The 17,722-nt window shown below is 38.6% G+C and overlaps 1 protein-coding gene across 1 annotated transcript in view; it reads right to left on the bottom strand.

Moving 5' to 3' along the window:
* Positions 1-6,570, bottom strand: part of LOC149844910 (6-phosphogluconate dehydrogenase family protein) — an 80,155-nt gene extending 73,585 nt beyond the window's left edge. Inside the window, exons 1-2 of the mRNA XM_089997387.1 lie at positions 6,372-6,570; positions 5,839-5,927 (exon numbers count right to left, since the gene is read on the bottom strand). Of these exons, the coding sequence (XP_089853513.1) occupies positions 5,839-5,927; positions 6,372-6,518 (236 nt within the window). The 5' untranslated portion in view covers positions 6,519-6,570. The remainder of the gene's footprint in view (positions 1-5,838; positions 5,928-6,371) is intronic.
* Positions 6,571-17,722: the final 11,152 nt, after the last annotated feature.

The raw sequence follows: 17,722 nt of genomic DNA, 5'->3' as shown, positions 1-17,722 counted from the left end.
CGGGTCCCGCCCCGGACCCGATGCCGCTCCGGTGTGCTGCTGGATCTGGAGTTGTCCGTCCCATACTCTCTGGGCTCATGATCTGGAATTGGCACGCAACGGGACCTCTTCCCCATGTCTTGGAACCAATATCTGGATTGGATCCGCTGCTTGGATTCGATTCCCAGAGCGCAGATCTAGTCCCTAGCTTGGGTCACGTTGTATGGATCCGGGTTCATTCCTGCTCTGCATCATTCTCGCCTGGTTGGGAAAAGTCGGCTCTGACAACTTGTTGTCTCCACAGTAAGCAATTAGATCAAACATAGTAGATATAGGAGAATGGTGTCAATCTTCGGGCAGCTCAAGAAGGTAAGACCGGTTAAATAGGCCTGTGAGTCGGGGAAACCCAATCTCCTTGGTGGGAAGAAAAACTATCTTATGACCCTTAAAGATAAATGTGTATGTGTTCCTACGGCCATCATGGATGGTCTTAAGGTCAAACTGCCAAGGACGCCCCAAAAGGATGTGACACGCACTCATAGGGGCCACATCACACCACACTTCATCGTGGTAATGCTCCCCCATGGAAAACCAAACTAGACAACGCAGGGTGATAGATACCTCGTTTCCTTTCTTAAACCATGTCATCTTATAAGGTTGGGACAGTTTTTCCGTTTTTAGGTTCAAGGTGGACACGACACTTTCGGACACCAGATTCTCGCACGCCCCGGTATCAATGATAACATCACACGCGCGCCCCTCATTGTTGCACCGGGTTCTAAAAATATTATTCTGCAACCAATTTGTCGGTGCTGACTCTCGAGATGTGGTCAAAACATGACGAATGGTTAACAATTTTTCGATGCTGCCATCGAACTCTATGACTTTCATCCCATCATCTCCCTCAACAGCCGACTCACCCTCGCTCTCACTATCGGACGCAGACTCAACAATGCCATCTGCTAGATGGGTGTTTTTACTCATGGTAGGACACTTGGACGCAACATGACCTGATTCTTGGCACCTAAAACAACGAATGGTAGACTCAGTGGGTTTACCTTTGGATCTGGTGTGGTATGAGGGTCCAGACTGATCAGGTTTTCTAGGGTCGACTCTTGGGGTGGACTTTGAGTCTTCTTTCCTAGGGAAGCTTGCTCCCCTGGTTGGGAAACTCGACTTGTGTTGACTGGACTGATCACTATGGGATGTCCTATGTTCCAACCTCCTTTTCAGTTTCTCCTCCACATTCATGTCATAACTACTTGCCTAATTCAATGACTCAACTGTGATACAACTAAAGTAAAAAATAGCAGGATGTAGACCAGAAATATACCTCGTGACCTGCTGGCGGGCGGTCTCCTCGATCTGCACTCGTAGGGAAAGACGATGGAACTCAGCAGTGTAATCCGCCACAGTATTGGTGCCTTGACGCAGGGTCAGATACTCCTTGTAGGCTCTGACGGCACAAACTTAGACTGCATCAACCGCTGCATCTCTTCCCAAGTCTGTACGTGCTCGAATCATTGTCGCTCCCTTGACCTCTGCAGGTCAACCCACCATGTTTGTGCTAGGCCTCTCAACCGGGTAAAGGCTAGGGAGACATGACGGTGCTCGGCGACATCGTGGTAGTCGAAGAAGAATTGGACGGCATATGACCAATCGAAGAACTGCTCTGCATCAAACCGACCTGCGAACTCTAGAAGCTCTAACTTCACCCCATACGTGGAGGGGCGCTCTGGTGCTCTCTGCTGTCGAGCCTCCACCATTCCTGCAGGATGCTCGTTCCAAAAGGTGTCATCATCCCACACTGCTTCATCTTTGTGGTCTTGTTCGCCTGGCTGCTGAGGTTGGCGAATTCCAACGACCTGTTGTCGGCACTCTGGCCGCGCCAGTCCCTGCTGAATCTGCCTCAGTCTGGCTGGCCCGTGGGCGGGAGTCATCTGTAGCCGGGGTTGTGGTACCGGTATGACAGGAGGTCCAAGGTAAGGGGGATGGGGCTGCCGGGTCTCGAGCTCTAGGTGGGTAGGGACTGAATAGTTCAGGTCTGGGTTATGGGTTAGATTAGGGTAGGGGCAGTGGATTGGGTTTTGTACAAGATTTTGGATCTGGGTTGGGTTAAAAGCTTGGGCCTGGTAAGGGTATTGGGTTTGGGTAGTGTAGTACCGAGATGAATTACCCGATTGGATCTGGATCGGGTCAAGTCTTAAACTACTCGTCAGACCCAGATTTTGATAGGTTGGATCGAGTTGTGGGGATAAAAGGCTTGGTCTGAACTCAATCCACGATCCATATGATTATGGGTCTGGTTTTGACCCGGCTCAAATTCAAACTGGAGCTCGATCTAGGTCCGATATGGGTTTGGGTCGGTACGGAATCCATTTTGTGGGTCAAAACTAACGGGTTGGGTCTGGTTCGGAGCGAACCGCGAATCAAACCCAACTGGGCAGTTCGGGTGATGAGGTTCGAGGCTCGGACCCATTCCCTGGAACCCGAAAAATGGTTCCCGAGAACCGGGTCTGGGCCTTGATGAAATGAACTCAGGTCCGGATCCTCTCGGGTTCGGCCCAATGTAGTGGGACTCACCTGCTCCCGCTCGCGGAGGTGCTGCCACAGGGCATCCATGCACGGACTCAGGAAGAAAAGGGGGGCCCTTCCCGGGTCGAGCCGACAAGGCTGGGTCCTGCAGTCCCAACCCGGCCTGTGGCGGGACCCCCGCGACGCGGGGCCATGAGCCCACCTGGTCGGCAGGACCCAGCGTGACACTGGGGCCCTGCTGGCCAGGTCTGGCTGGCAACGGGGTTCCAGTGGCTCGAGTCCACGAACCCTAGCCTGCGACTGGACCCAGCATGACGCTGGGGCCCAGCAGGTCCGGGTCGACCCACGACGCCGGAGCAGATGGGTGTCGGCTGCCTAGATTCATCGAAGGTGGATCGGTTGTGCGAACCACAGCCGATTCAGGGTGTTGAGGAGGTACCGAGGTCACGGTGATGGCACGGACAGGCTGACGGATCTGCTGGTCTGGGTCGACTGTCGCAGCTTCAATGACGACAGCTTCGTCGACCAGTCCTGAACCCCTTTGACGTGGGGTCGCCGTGTGGGGCTCCATCCACGATCTGAGTTTCAACCCCATCGAGTCATTTCGACATGCTGGCCACGTCTCGACTGACACGCATCAGATTTTCATCCATTCGGGTCATCTCCATCATACGCGACATTTGACCGTCATTGTCGGTGTCCTGCTCCTTTTCCTTCGCCGGATCGTTCCTCACGTTTGGTGGCATGCTGGCGGCGACGGAGGATGCCCGGTGCTCTGATGCCATTTGATGCAGGAGACGTCAACTATTGCGGCTCTTAGGTGCTGAATGGAAGAACTCAGCCCCCACGTCGTGCAAGGAACAGAGATAGCAAACGGCAACCACAGAAACTCAGCTTGATCGTTCCTTGACGTCGACTGACAGAACATGATTCTAGTGTTTGTGCAATATGCAGAAAGGGAAAGGTAAAGGCCCACCGAAAATGACCACACGTCGTTTAACACACAAGAATGACCACTTGAATGCCACAGACCAAAAAAAGGTGAAACTTTATTTCAATGAAAACCTTGATTGAAACAAATGGCTGAATTTAAACAATGATAATACCACCAACGACAATGCAAACAGTCTAATGTAATTAAACTACTAACAGGAAGAAAACAAAGAAAGGAAAAAGCTGCTGAAAGGGGAAAACTGTTAGAAGAAAGGCTGCAAACAAAAAAAATAAAGAATAAAAGAACTGCAGGAAAGGAAAAAACTGTTGCTGCGGTTTCTCAATTTTCTCTTTGTCCTCAACATGAAACCCTAGAGGGGTTTTTAAAGGCTTTTGGCTGGATCTGAGTATCGGGTCCGGCCCCGGACCGGATGCCGCTCCGGTGTGCTGTTGGATCTGGAGTTGTCTGTCCCGTACTTTCTGGGCTCATGATCTGGAATTGGCACGCAACGGGACCTCTTCCCCATGTCTTAGAACCAATCTCTGGATTGGATCCGATTCCCAGAGTGTAGATCCAGTCCCCAGCTTGGGTCACGCTGTATGGATCCGGGTCCATTCCTGCTCTACATCAGAAATGCATGTGATATTATCTATGATTCTATATTAATTGATGTTTGATGATGTCTTATGCGGCTCATAAAGACATAAATGTTTAATATGTGATTTTATGGCTGTATTTTGTGCAATTCATCATTGTTTCATATGTGAATTTTTGCTATTTTTTATTTTTCTTGATTTTTCTTGTTTGTTTTTTTTGAAATTTTTTATTCAAAATTTACAATACGTTTATGATATGATACGATACGATATGGTGTTACTTTAGGCCCGACCGATATGAGTAATGATACGATACTTACAACCTTGGTTCTAGCCACAATATGTCATATGCATCTCATTTTACCTAATAGCAATAGAAAGTTCAATAACACCACAAAGGAAATTTGAAGAAATTTGGGTATCAGGTTATACTTTTACTGGAGGAAGGGCTAATGACATATATGGAATCATACAACAATTCCACAGGCTAAGAAATGCATACCATAAAATATGTTAGAAGGGGCCATTACATCTTAACATCAAGAATCTAAGAGTGCATTGCAGCATGCACAGACATGACATTTCACACTAAGATGTACTTTATCACTTGCTGATTCCTAAAATGTTGTCAGGCTTTGCATGCCTAATATCACTGTTGGTGTCTTGATTTTTTAATTTTAGAGGGGCCATTTTACTCAAATATCAACAATGGCACGTCAATCATGGTAACATAAGAATGTACACAATTTTCAGCATTGATGATCCACCACTTCAAAGTTTGATCTTTAAGTTCCATTATAGCCAATATCTGAATTGAAAGATTCTCCAATGATTTTCTTTTTCTTATAAACAAGCTAAAATAATGTAAAAGCAATCCAACTTGAAATGTACACTGATTTCCCCTTTTTCTAATCAAAAGGAATAATTTGTTTTGTTTTTTTGACAATTTACTTTTCTAATTAATAATTCAGTTATTGAATTATATTTATATAGTTTTATCTTTGCTCATAATGTTACTTTTCTATCAGTCATACCTAGCCTTTCCACTTGCCATGCAATGGATTTCCACTTGCTGCATCGTTATACTTCTGTTTGATGCCAATTTTCTGCATAAAATTTGGTTGAATGGTCCCTGTCACCGTTGTATAGACTTTATTATGATAGGAGGACAACATCAATTATTCAATGGACAATCAAGCTAACAGCAAAGTGCCATTTATACCAATAATCAATTAGGCAAAAGAAACATACTAGTAACTCAAAGCTCTTGAACTCTAGGGAAAATGGGAACTTTTTTATGAAAGAATACGCCAACTTGAGATCTGTGTTTCTTTTACGTCTGAGGAAGTTTATAATGGTGGTATATATACACCTAAGTTACTTTTACTCTCACAAATTTATTACTCTCGAACTCAACTGCCTTACACTCTTTCTAGGACTATAACATTATGGGATTTATAAAGCTCAGTTCTACCATTGAACATTCAACATGCTCAACTGAAAAACTTAGTAATATGGTCGTTGTAACCAAATTCAATACATATATATATATATATATATATATATATATATATATATATATATATATATATTTTGAAACTTCATACACTGAGAGTCTGAGATATATTTGGAATGTCGGCATATCCATTTAATTTGTCAACAAGAATGGTACAAACTGCATAGCCACTTCACTTCAGAAGAATCATGAGGGAACCAAAATTTCAAACCAATCAACCGAAAAGAAAAAAGGAGAATGAAACTCAAAGGAAAAACAACATGGTGCAGATACTTTACATGTCATGAACAATGACGCTGCATCCAGCCTTGATAAGATTGTTAGCCATATGAAACCCCATGTTTCCGACGCCAATAAAACCGACATGCTGAAAAGTAAGACCAGGATAAACAATCTCAGAAGATTCAATCCAGTGATCAAGCCCAAACCAGCATGCAGACTAAAATCCCGAATCAAAATCTCAAATTCCATTCACAAACCTCATCTCTCAAAAATAGGCAATAGCATCCCCACAACATAAAAGTCGTAAAATCACAAAAATTGAAAAGAGAAATATAGTTCCATACAACGACATCGACATTTCCATTTAATTCCCGAAATTCGTAATAAAAGAAAACCCTAACCACTGAATAATTCATGCCACGTAAAGATTAGGGGAGATATCAAGCATATACCCCATGCTTCATCAAATTAACAAAAAAAAAAAAAGATTTTGAGCTAAATTTGGACTAATTATTCCTCCTATGCATCAAAGAAGACCAAAGTGACAGAAAATTAGGGCTTCGTCCACACACACACACAGAGCGATCACCTGCAGCTGCGGCGGCACGGCGCAAGTGGAAGAGAATCTACGGTCTGGAGCGAAGCAAGAAGGCGGAGGAGAGACGGTCGGATGGCTCAGGTAGTTGCGAAGGTGGAGGAGGAGGGATTGGCGCGCCCTAGACGTTAAAATTGTCATTTTCTCAAGCGCAGCAGAAAAAAAAAAATGGCAGCTTCACCTGAAGAAGCAGAAGAGGTTGAGTTCTGCAACTAGTGGGTCTCGACTCTGAAGTGCAAGGCACATCAACGGGTCAGGCCCAGAACAACGTATCAATGGCAATGGACCCGGATCCGACCCGATTTCAGTGTATATCTGGGTAGGAACAACGTTAGGGCTTGTTTGATAGCTTGTTCAGGAGTGGACGAAATGAAGGAACAAAACAGATTGAACATATGTTTTGTATGTTATGTAACAATTATACAAGTCCAATGTTCGTTTCGACCGTACAAGAAAGTTGTATTTCAAATGTTCGTTGTTTGATTACGAAGATAACTTGGACAAACATGGATAATAAGTCGGATTAATTTATTTTGGATCGTACTACCCGATCCTTCTACTATTATCCATGTTTTAATAAGTTTATTATGAATTTTAACTCCGGATATGGATTTCAAAATGGATAAGGGCTTGGTTGATGGCGCATCCTGCACGTTGCGCCACTGCCATCAAACAAAAGAAGCAGACGGCTGCCATGTCTCAATAATGGCTATTCACCCTTCAACCCACCCCCTCCTGTTACAAAAAGAACAGGGATGGGGGGAACAAAAAAGCAAAAAATAAAAATGGTGTGTGTGTGTGGTGGTGGTGGTGGTGGTGTGTGTGTACCCCTTGACACTTCCCCTCTCTTGCTGCCTCACCCTGGAACTCTCACCCCACCCCTGGAGCTCCCTTACGATGGTCCCTACAACGAGCGACACCTCCCGACAAACCCCCCTCTGGCGACCCTCTCTCTAGTGAGCCTGTCTCCGGTGAACCTCTCTCTGGTGAGCCTTGTTACCCCTTGACACTTCCCCTCTCTTGCTGCCTCACCCTGGAACTCTCACTTCTCTCACCCCACCCTCAGAGCTCCCTTACGATGGTCCCTACAACGAGCGACACCTCCCGACAAACCCCCCTCTGGCGACCCTCGCTCTAGTGAGCCGGTCTCCAGTGAACCTCTCTCTGGCGAGCCTATCTCCAGCGACCTTCTCTTTTTAGTGATCCTCTACATGTATCTCTATCTCTATTGTTGTTCGAACCAATATTTTTTTAGGGGTTTTGCATTTTAAACCCTATTTTTGCAATCTATTGAGTGAATGCATGTTAAATCCAGTTTATTCAGGGTTTGGGTTTGTTTAATCTATTTTTTTTTGGAGTTTTGTACTATAATAATTGGTTTTGCATTTTTTTAGTGAATGCATACTAAATCTGGTTTATTCAAGGTTAGGGTTTGTTTAATCCTTTTTTTTTAAGGGTTTTGTATTTTAATCATTGTTTTTGCAACTTTTTCAGTGAATGCATGCTAAAACAAATTTTTTTTTAATATGCTTAGATATTATGGATTTTGTATCTTAAACATGTGATTTGCTTTTTTTAGTGAATAAATGCTAAATTTGTTTATTTTGTTTCATATATGCTTAGATGTTAGGGGTTTTGTATTGTAATCGTTGTTTTTGCAATTTTTTAGTGAATGCATGCTAATTCAAATTTTTTTTGCATATGCATAGATATTAGGGATTTTGTACTTTAACCCTGTTTTTGCAAAAAAAAATAGTGAATGAATGTTAAATTTGTTTATTTTATTTTGGATATGCTTAGATGTTAAGGGTTTTGTATTTCAATCATTATTTTTGTATTTTTTTTTGTGAATGCATGTTAAATCTTATTTTTTTTAATATACTTAGATATTGGGGATTTTATTTCTTAAAACCTATTTTGCAATTTTATTTTAGTAAACGAATGATAAATATGTTTATTTTGTTTCAGATATGCTTAGATGTTAATGGCTTTGTATTTTATTCCTTTTTTTGCAACTTCTTTAGTGAATGCATGTTAAAACAACTTTTTTTTAATATGCTTAGATATTATTAGGGATTTTGTATCTTAAACGCGTGATTTGCATTTTTTTTAGTGAATGAATGCTAGATCTGTTTCTTTTGTTTTTTATATGCTTAGATGTTAGGGGTATGTAATTTAATCATTGTTTTTGTAATTTTTTTAGTGAATGCATTGTAAATTCATTTTTTATATGCTTAGATATTAAGAATTTTGTATTTTAAATATAGTGTGAAAAGAGATATGAAATCATTCTAATTTTTATACCATGTGGTCAATGACATGGACCTGAAGCATCAAATGAGGGCTACATAATGAAATCTTTGTGATCCATTAACTGAATGAATGAATGTGTATGTGTGTTAAGTCAAGTTGTAATTGGATTAGGACCAACTTCTTTGTTATTCTTTATGACAATTTGCAATCATGGTTCATTCATGGTTATATTGTCTTTGTTAATGTAATGACAAAAATATACTTGTAAATGCAAAATTGTTAAGAATAATAATGAGTAAAGTACAAGTGACATCCCGGGTAGATTACTTATTTGAATGCATGTTAGAGTAGCCTAGAATATCTAGAATGAAATGTGCAGGGAGTTTAAAAGAGATGGTCATGAGGGTGGTGGAGAGTCAAATGAAATAGAAGTTTGGGGTTGAATTTACCCTCAAAAAAATCAAGAATAAGTTGAAGTGCTTCAAGACAAACTTATCAGTAATGAACCAAATATTGAACATTTTAGGGTTTGGATGAGACTTAGAATTAAAGATGTGTGTGATAGATACTGAAATATAGATTGAATGTGTAATACCCAAGAAATTTAAGTGATTCTATGTGATTTCGGCCTGGGATCCAAATTCCAGATCCAGGACGCATAATGAGATTTTTACGAATAAATTTACCTCGTATAAACTTATAGCTACATATATAAGTGCAAAAATTTTAATTAAGTGAATTATTCAAAGTGATAGCTATGTATATAATGCATAAATGGGCTTGGGATCCACATTCCTGATCCAAGACCCATATAGGATCCTTATGGATATAGGTAAAATACCATATATATACATATAAATGATTATATATATATATATTATACAAGTATTTTTAGGAGATCCACGATTGGATTCATTCAGATCCAATCCGTGGATCCATACCAAGTGGGAGGCACGGGTCCAGAACTGCGACCGGGTTTGGATCCCGAGTCACAGGTCGCTGACCCGGACCCGAAACCCTCGTTAAAACGATAAAGGGGGGGGGGGGGGTCGATAAGGCAACCCGATAAGAGTTGCCCGATTCTTTTAACAGGCGTTAGGGTTCAGAGAGAACCCTAACCCCGATCGCAAGGAAAAGAGGGGGAAGGATGAGCCGCAGCCACCGGCGAGATGGTAACAGTCTCCGTCAGTTTCGGAGGGCATCCTCCTTCAAAATGGCAGACCAGTATTTTCTTCCCCTTACCTCTCTGTTTTGCCCCAAACCTCATCTCTCTCCCTCTCATTTTCGTGCACATCGCTAGAGCCTCTATCGTCGGCAGCTTCCCACCCGCGGCGGGCATACACGCCACCCTTGTCAAGCAGAGCTTCTTCTTCTTCTTCCTCCTCGTTGTTTCCCCTCAACCTGAGTTCGACAGTGGGGAGATCGACCTCAGCCGACCTCTCTCTCGTAAAGGTTGTCTCCGATCACCAGAAATATCGTTGAAAGAGGTACGAGTACTGTCTTTTGATTCGGATGAGGGATCGAATGTGGATGAGTTTCCATGTGTGATTCGGTGGAAACCCATGGGCAAAGGGACTGAATGTATATGCCAACTCATGCTTGTGAAGAAGAGGGACTGTATGGATCCCTCCATACCCAGGGGTTTAGGCTTTGAAGACTTCATTATCTCTGTACTTAAAAACATAATTTTGAATGATGAAAAGCAGGTCCTTCAATGCCTAACCTTCGTAGGAATGCATATTATGGTTTGATTTCGTGTGGTCCTTTGAGATGGAAGTCCTTGGATACATTTCTAGACGACCGTTCTTTTGAGCTCAGGTTCTTAATTCTGGGTTTGATCAATTTGAGGCATTGATTGAGGGCTTTAATTTGGGGTTTATTAAACTACTTGTTTGATTTTATTTGGTGTCTCGTCCTTAGGGATTGAAATTTGGAAATGTAAGCAGTTCGGTGTCGATTCTGAAAAATCCGATTAGGTTATTCCAGTTTTGCATAGCCTAAGTACTTTATGTATTATGCTGGAACACAACAAAAATCTCATAGGAATCTGTTAGTACGACTGTCAAGCTTGTCAAGTATGTATTTTCTCATTCAAAAGGAAGACTATATATAAATGTAATCTATAGTTAAAGTAACTGAGTATTGTTGTTTAGTAGTGACATCCCTAAACAAAAGCTAAACGGGGATACCTCTAAGATTCAAGGTTTTTTGAAGGGACAAAAATAATCAGTCCAAAGTGTTGTTGTGTAAAGCAGTATGTTTTTGTTAATGAACTGCTAGTACCTACGTTGATTTGATATTTCCCAGTTCAAGTGTTACTGTGTGATGCATTAGGCTTTGATTAATGAACTGTTAGTATTGGTACTTTTAAGGAAACTGTTTCACACCTTCAGCAGGCAGACTACAGTTGAAACTGCATCTATGTATAAATAGATAACAGACTATTCCATCTTGAATTAAGACAAATGAAAATTTGTTTCAGTGCCAAATAGAAACTAAACTCTTTGTATAGAACTGGAGGGATGTGTTGATTTTCACTTATGTAATGACAGGCATAGCAGCAGTCCAAGGAGCGTGGGTACACGCTCAATATGTTACTTATGTTCGCCATGGTTACTATTGATCATCTATGATAGGTTGATATAGGTGCTCATATGCAAAAATTCATAAGTTCTACCCAGTTAGATGTATGTGTGATTGATCTTGCACACTTGATGAAAATATGTAAATTATGTGCACATGCACACACTCAAAGGAGATATGCATTGGTGGATACACGTATGTGATGTAGGTAACACACACATAGTGAAAATGCATATGATTGATAAATAACATGCAAATGGTTGGGTTATGATTGCATGAGTGCACATGCTTTTAGTACCTATGGCATAGTGTAATGAGTAAACACTACTTGATTTCATTTTTGTGATGCATCGATGGCCTAAATGGACCATCATTGGCCTGGAGAGTTGTGCGTTTGGTTCTTTTCACATATGTTTTTAACTGCATCACTCAAACCACATAAGTTGGTATGACACACTACTACATTGTTCTAGTTGTTTATACGGGCTGAAGTCCCGTAAGAGAGGGTGTGAGTTTTCACTTTACTTTTGCATATGGTGTTGCAAACTTAAAGAATTGACTTAAATAAAAATATAATGAATAAGAACAGTGTAATATACGTTCTGGGATATCTTATCTGGAGTATGGGAATCTTAAAGATCCAATCTTGGAGAGACTATGAGGATACAAAAACTCCGTGTGTTGTAATTTTATCCCCTGAACCCGATATTGAGGTTCTTTTTCCTGGCCACGGTTTTAGAGAGAGTCTGCCAGTTTACCCGGGAGTGGTGTGTTTGACACAACTGTTGTTTATGGTACCAAGGAAGTGACACATGTGGGCGTGGGGTGTCCCTTGTATCCCCGACATTAGATGTGGAGGTCTAATGTTCCGAAGGTGATTCTGTCGAGGGCTAAGTTAGAACCTAGTAATAAAATACAAATTATGTGCTAAGTTACCCTAGGAACCTACTTGACCTCGGGGATTGTACCCGTTTCGTATATCCGCGGACAACGGTAATTAAAAAGAGGAACTTAAAGTTGTGTGCATTTAATAGGGCATGCATATGGAAAGATGAAATTTAAATGAAAGATAACAAAAGGAATCATGCATTGCACATAATCATGCATTTTCCTATTATGCATTAGATCATGCAAAATTTGAATTGTTCTCTATATCATGACATGATATGGTGGTAGTATATAATTTACTTCTTGAAAGCATGCTGCAAGGTTTGGTTATTTAGTTCTTGATATATGGTACTGCTTTGCTGGTTCTTCCTGCTTAGCATATGTAACTGGTTGCATGTATGGTTATTTAAATTCTGTAAATTTTTATATATGCACTCACTCAAATCATTACATGAAATCTTATCTATGTTCTTTGTCTCACCTGGTTTCTTTAGAAGTAGTTGTTCTCATAATTTCGGTTCTGACATCCTACTTTATTGGTTTTTCAAAGGAAAGGGTGAACAGTGAGATTGGACTAGCTACTGGGGATGGATGAGAGTCATACTTGGGCTTGACAGCTTCAACAGGGGACACAGTGTCTCTTTCTTTTACTTTAATCTTTCTTGCTATTTCAGTTGCTGCTTTATTTTTAGTCAAATAAAACATTATCTCTAAAATTTACTCTTATTCATAAATAAATAAATTGTTTTGATTCTTATGGATGATGATTTCAAGTTCGTTTGTGGTGTTTGGGATATCCAGTTGGAATTGGAAATGTGAGGACCCCGGGTCTCTGGAAAGTTTTTCGCATTGATTAAAAAAAAATCTGCATTTTCAAAGGGTACAATTTGGGGTCGTTACAGAATGTGTGATAAGAAACTCAAGATGGTATAATTATTAGAAACTAGAAAATTTGAGATATTGTGAACATGTAGATATTTATGGGGAATCAACTACTATAGGTAGTTATAAGTTCATCCAATCAAAAGTACCACCACCACCACTACCTTCCATCGAACATATCATATAAGAACTGAACTCATCATCAAAGTTCCAGATGATGAGACACCCATGAGTAGCCCACCACCTAGCATGCCTTAATCTTCCGACAGATTTTCAATTCAAGGAAAACGCAAAATTCGAAGTGATAATCAAATCATGGATATGCTAGGCAACATTTCTATATATGTAAAGACCATCAATGATGAATTTTCATGCAAATTGGCAACACAATGTCATAATATATTAAAAGAAATATTGATTAATGGTCAGATTATTGTGAACACACGTGTGAGGGCATTAGACTTATTGATAGCCCCTAGGAACACAATTATGTTTCTGAGTATGAATTCAGATTGTCGGGTCGATTGGTTGGACCATAAATTGTCTCACAATGTTTAGGTATGCATTTGTACAAGTCATCACTTATATTAATTGTTTAATGTTATCATTATATTGAATGTTCAATATTGTTTTTTTTTGCATATTAAGTATTTTTTAATTGAAACATTGCATATTATAATAGTGTTAAATGCTTTTGTTCGATTATATGCATGTTATTCATATTTATTGCATGATTATATATGTGTATACAAAAGTATTTACTTCACAATGATTGTGCTTGCATTCATATTATCACAATGTTACTTGTTACCCATATATAATTCTTAGATTTTATGCATGCTATTCATGTTAAAAATGTGCGATTATATTTGTGTTTGCAAAAGTATAATGACTCAATAAAAATTGTTTTCTTACTCACTATGGCGGTGTTGATCATTTTTTACGTAGTTTGAGAAGGCCACATAAAACAATAGTTCATGATTCTATACATAGGGGTAATGATTTTGCGTGTGATTGTGTGTTGGTCACCGATGAAATTATTTTGACCTTTTATGCATGAAAAATCACACATTCATAGCATTATGCGAGGCTCTTCACAAAAGTGGATTCTTTTAAGATGTTTGCGATATAGGTCTTGAAGAACAAGTTATAATTTTTTATTAATACTTAGTTACAATAAGCGAAATAGAGTAGTACAATATGTGTTCCAACACTCGGGGCAAACAATTAGCAAGTATTTTAGTTTGGTATTAAATACATTGCTTAGCATTGAACACTAGTTCATGGGTCGAAACAATGATGATATCCTAACAAAAATTATGAGAGAACTACGATTCTACCCATATTTTAAGGTAATCGAGATTCTGCACTTATAATTGGATTATATATATATGTGTGTGTAGTAACTTGCCTTTATATTATTTGTGATAGAATTTTGTTGGGGATATAGATGAAACACATATTCTTATAAATGTATCAAGAGGAGAATAAATAGGTTTCAAAATATCCTCATTGTGGTGGGGTTTGACATGCAATTTTATTATGTGCTTGTTGGTTGGGAAGGAAGTACAATCAATGCAAAAGTATTGTACTATACACTTGATAATTCTGACCAACCTCTAGTAATACCTAAAGGTAAGTAATTATATATTATGTGCATAAATTACATTGATTAAGAATTTTTTAATACATGATAAACCAAATGTATGTAGGTAGGTAGATATTATATTGCATATCTGGATACCCAAATATTATTGGGTTTTTTACTCCACACAAAAGGATATCATTATCACTTGTCAAAATTTAATATATCTAAAGCAAAACCAATTGAGAAACGACAAGAGTTACACAACCATAGACACTCTTCATTGCGAACAACAATAGAACATGTTTTTGGTTTGCTAAAATCATGGTTTCCAATTTTAAAGTGCTAAGTAAAATATTCAGTCCTCACTCAGATTAAAACTATTCATGCGACATGCATAATACATAATTTTATATTAAAAAATAACTCAGATGTCGAACAATTCACATTCGACAATGATAGTGATATCATACTTGAACCTGAATCTAAGGAGAAAAATTTCACACAACTAGGTAATCATGGTAACAACAAAGATATAAGAGATGCAATAACAACTCAAATGTGGAATGATTAGCCACACAGTAAGTATATTTGATGACGTTATTACTTATTACATAAGTTTTATAATTACAATTGCATGACTAGTAAAAGTATTTTATGTGTTCTTGATTGATAACATTATATGTTTAACTCATATTGTTGTCTTGAAGAGCTGAGACGATGATAACTCACTATAGATATTACATTGTATTCGAGAGAAGGGTTGGAGGCGTTTACGACTATTGGGAGACATGACAACTAGAGTTCTCAGATATAGTGGGGCAGTGTACAGATCATTCACCAGCTTTGAAGAAGCTACTAGTCAATTATAAGAGTACATGGCGAAAGACAAGGTGGGTGCAACAAAGAGAGGTGCACCAAGAAGCGACTACACGAAGTTTAAGAGGATGCTGCATTTTTTTATCGTGTTATTCTTCTTAATTTTTTGCTTTTTTCTAGTATCTTGATATATTTTCGTGCTAGAGTGATGTACACTTTTTGGGGCTTGGGTGAGTGGTTGACATACTATTATACTCTCACATACTTATGTTATATTGTTTTATTGATAACATTTTGGATTTACGTATACTATGATACTCTCTTATATGAGTACACATATTTGTAGCTTTATTTTGGATTGAATGAATGATATTATTTTAAAGGTTTATTTTTGAATGAATGGAATGAATGTATGTATGAGAATGTTAATTTTTTAATGAATGAATTGAATCTATATATGAGCAGTTTGATTTTTGAACGAATGAAATGAATGTATGTACGATAAGTTGATTTTTTGAATGAATAAAATGAATGTATTTACGAACAAGTTGATTTTTGAATGAATCTATTTATGTGCATATTAATTTTTGAATGAATGAAATGAATATATGTATAAGCAGGTTGATTTTTGAATGAATGAAATGAATATAGGTATAAGCATGCTGATTTTTGAATGATTGAAATGCCCTTATTTATGAGCATGTTGATTTTTAAATTAATGAAATAAATAAATATATATATATATATATATATATATATATATATATATATATATATATATATATATATATGAGCAGGTTGATTTTTGAATAAATGTATGTATGAGCAAGTTGATTTTTTAATAGATGAAATTAATGTATGTATTAAAAGATTAATTTTTGAATGAATGAAATGTTTGTATTTATGAGCATTTGATTTTTGAATGAATGAAATGAATATATGTATAAGCATATTGATTTCTGAATAAATAAAATACTTGTATTTATGAGCAGGTTGATTTTCGAATGAATAAAACGAATGTATGTATGAGCAAGTTAATTTTTGAATGAATTAAATGAATGTATGTATGTATGAGCAAATTATAAATAAATAAAATAATTGTATTTATGAGCAGGTTGATTTTTGAATGAATAAAATGAATGTATGTATGAGTAAGTTGATTTTTTGAATGAATGAAATGAATGTATGTATGAACAAGTTGTTTTTTGAATTAATGAAATAATTATATTTATGAGCAGGTTGATTTTTGAATGAAGAGAATGAATGCATTTATGAGCAGATTAATTTTTGAATAAATCAAATGAATGTATTCATGAGCAGATTGATTTTTTAATGAATCAAATAAAAGTATGTATGAGCAAATTGATTTTTGAATGAATAAAATGAATGCATATATGAGTAGGTTGTTTTTGAATAAATGGAATGAATGCTTACTGTTTGCGGGTGTTTCAAAATGTGTTGTCCATGCATCATTAGTTTTTTTTATTTTTTATTAACCATTCCTGTCTGTCTGCCACTGTTCCGTGAGGGGCACAGAATGGAACAGCGGCAGATGCTTTTCTGCGTTTGTGGGACACACCAAATCAGTGTCCCATGCTTGCATGGGCACACAAATGCGCATGGGGACCGTGCTTAGTGCGTCCCGGAGACGGGCAGAAACAAGGATTCAAACGCCCCCAACGACTGGCCTATCAGTGCTCAAATTAAAGGAACAGGTCTGAATCTGGTTGATTCCTTTTCAAACCCTATCCAAATCGGTTAAAGGGAAAAACTAAAGACTCACATCTTGTGGAAAAACGGCCAGCACACAAATTTATATGTACTAACAAATTGTATGTGCGCAAGCGCACATAAAAATTACAAACAAACTTGCAAAGTAAATCGACTTAGTATCTATAAGACCCAAGGGGTCTGGCGTAGTGGGATGGGGCCTAGCCTAGACTGTCACACGGGTTCAAATCCTATGGGCGTCACCCTGTGCGTAAGCTGAAGCTTGTCAACTCCCTGGGGTCGAGGGGTAAGCCCTCGGAGTTTTACGCCGACATGGACAGAGACCGTAATACGGCAGGCTGAGCCAGCACGACTAGGTCTCTGCGCCTGGGGCGGTTTCTCTGAGTAAAAAATTCCAAAAAAAAATCTACTTATTATCTATAAGTTCAACCACTATAATACAGGTTATTAGTTTTTGTTGAGTTTTACTTTGGTAAGCTAAAATATTCACTCCTTTAGCCTTTTGAGATTATGTTAAATCATTTTTTTTTTAAATGGTGCCTCTCATGATTTCAGGCTTTGCATGACTATTTTATGAGACAAAGAGTTCAAGTCCATGCTGAAA

Source organism: Nuphar pumila, chromosome 2 (genome assembly GCF_984573655.1).
Source record: "Nuphar pumila chromosome 2, dmNupPumi1.hap1.1, whole genome shotgun sequence".
NCBI lineage: Eukaryota > Viridiplantae > Streptophyta > Magnoliopsida > Nymphaeales > Nymphaeaceae > Nuphar > Nuphar pumila.
The sequence above is the reverse complement of the archived record's forward strand: the minus strand, read 5'-3'. Positions and strand labels throughout refer to the sequence as shown.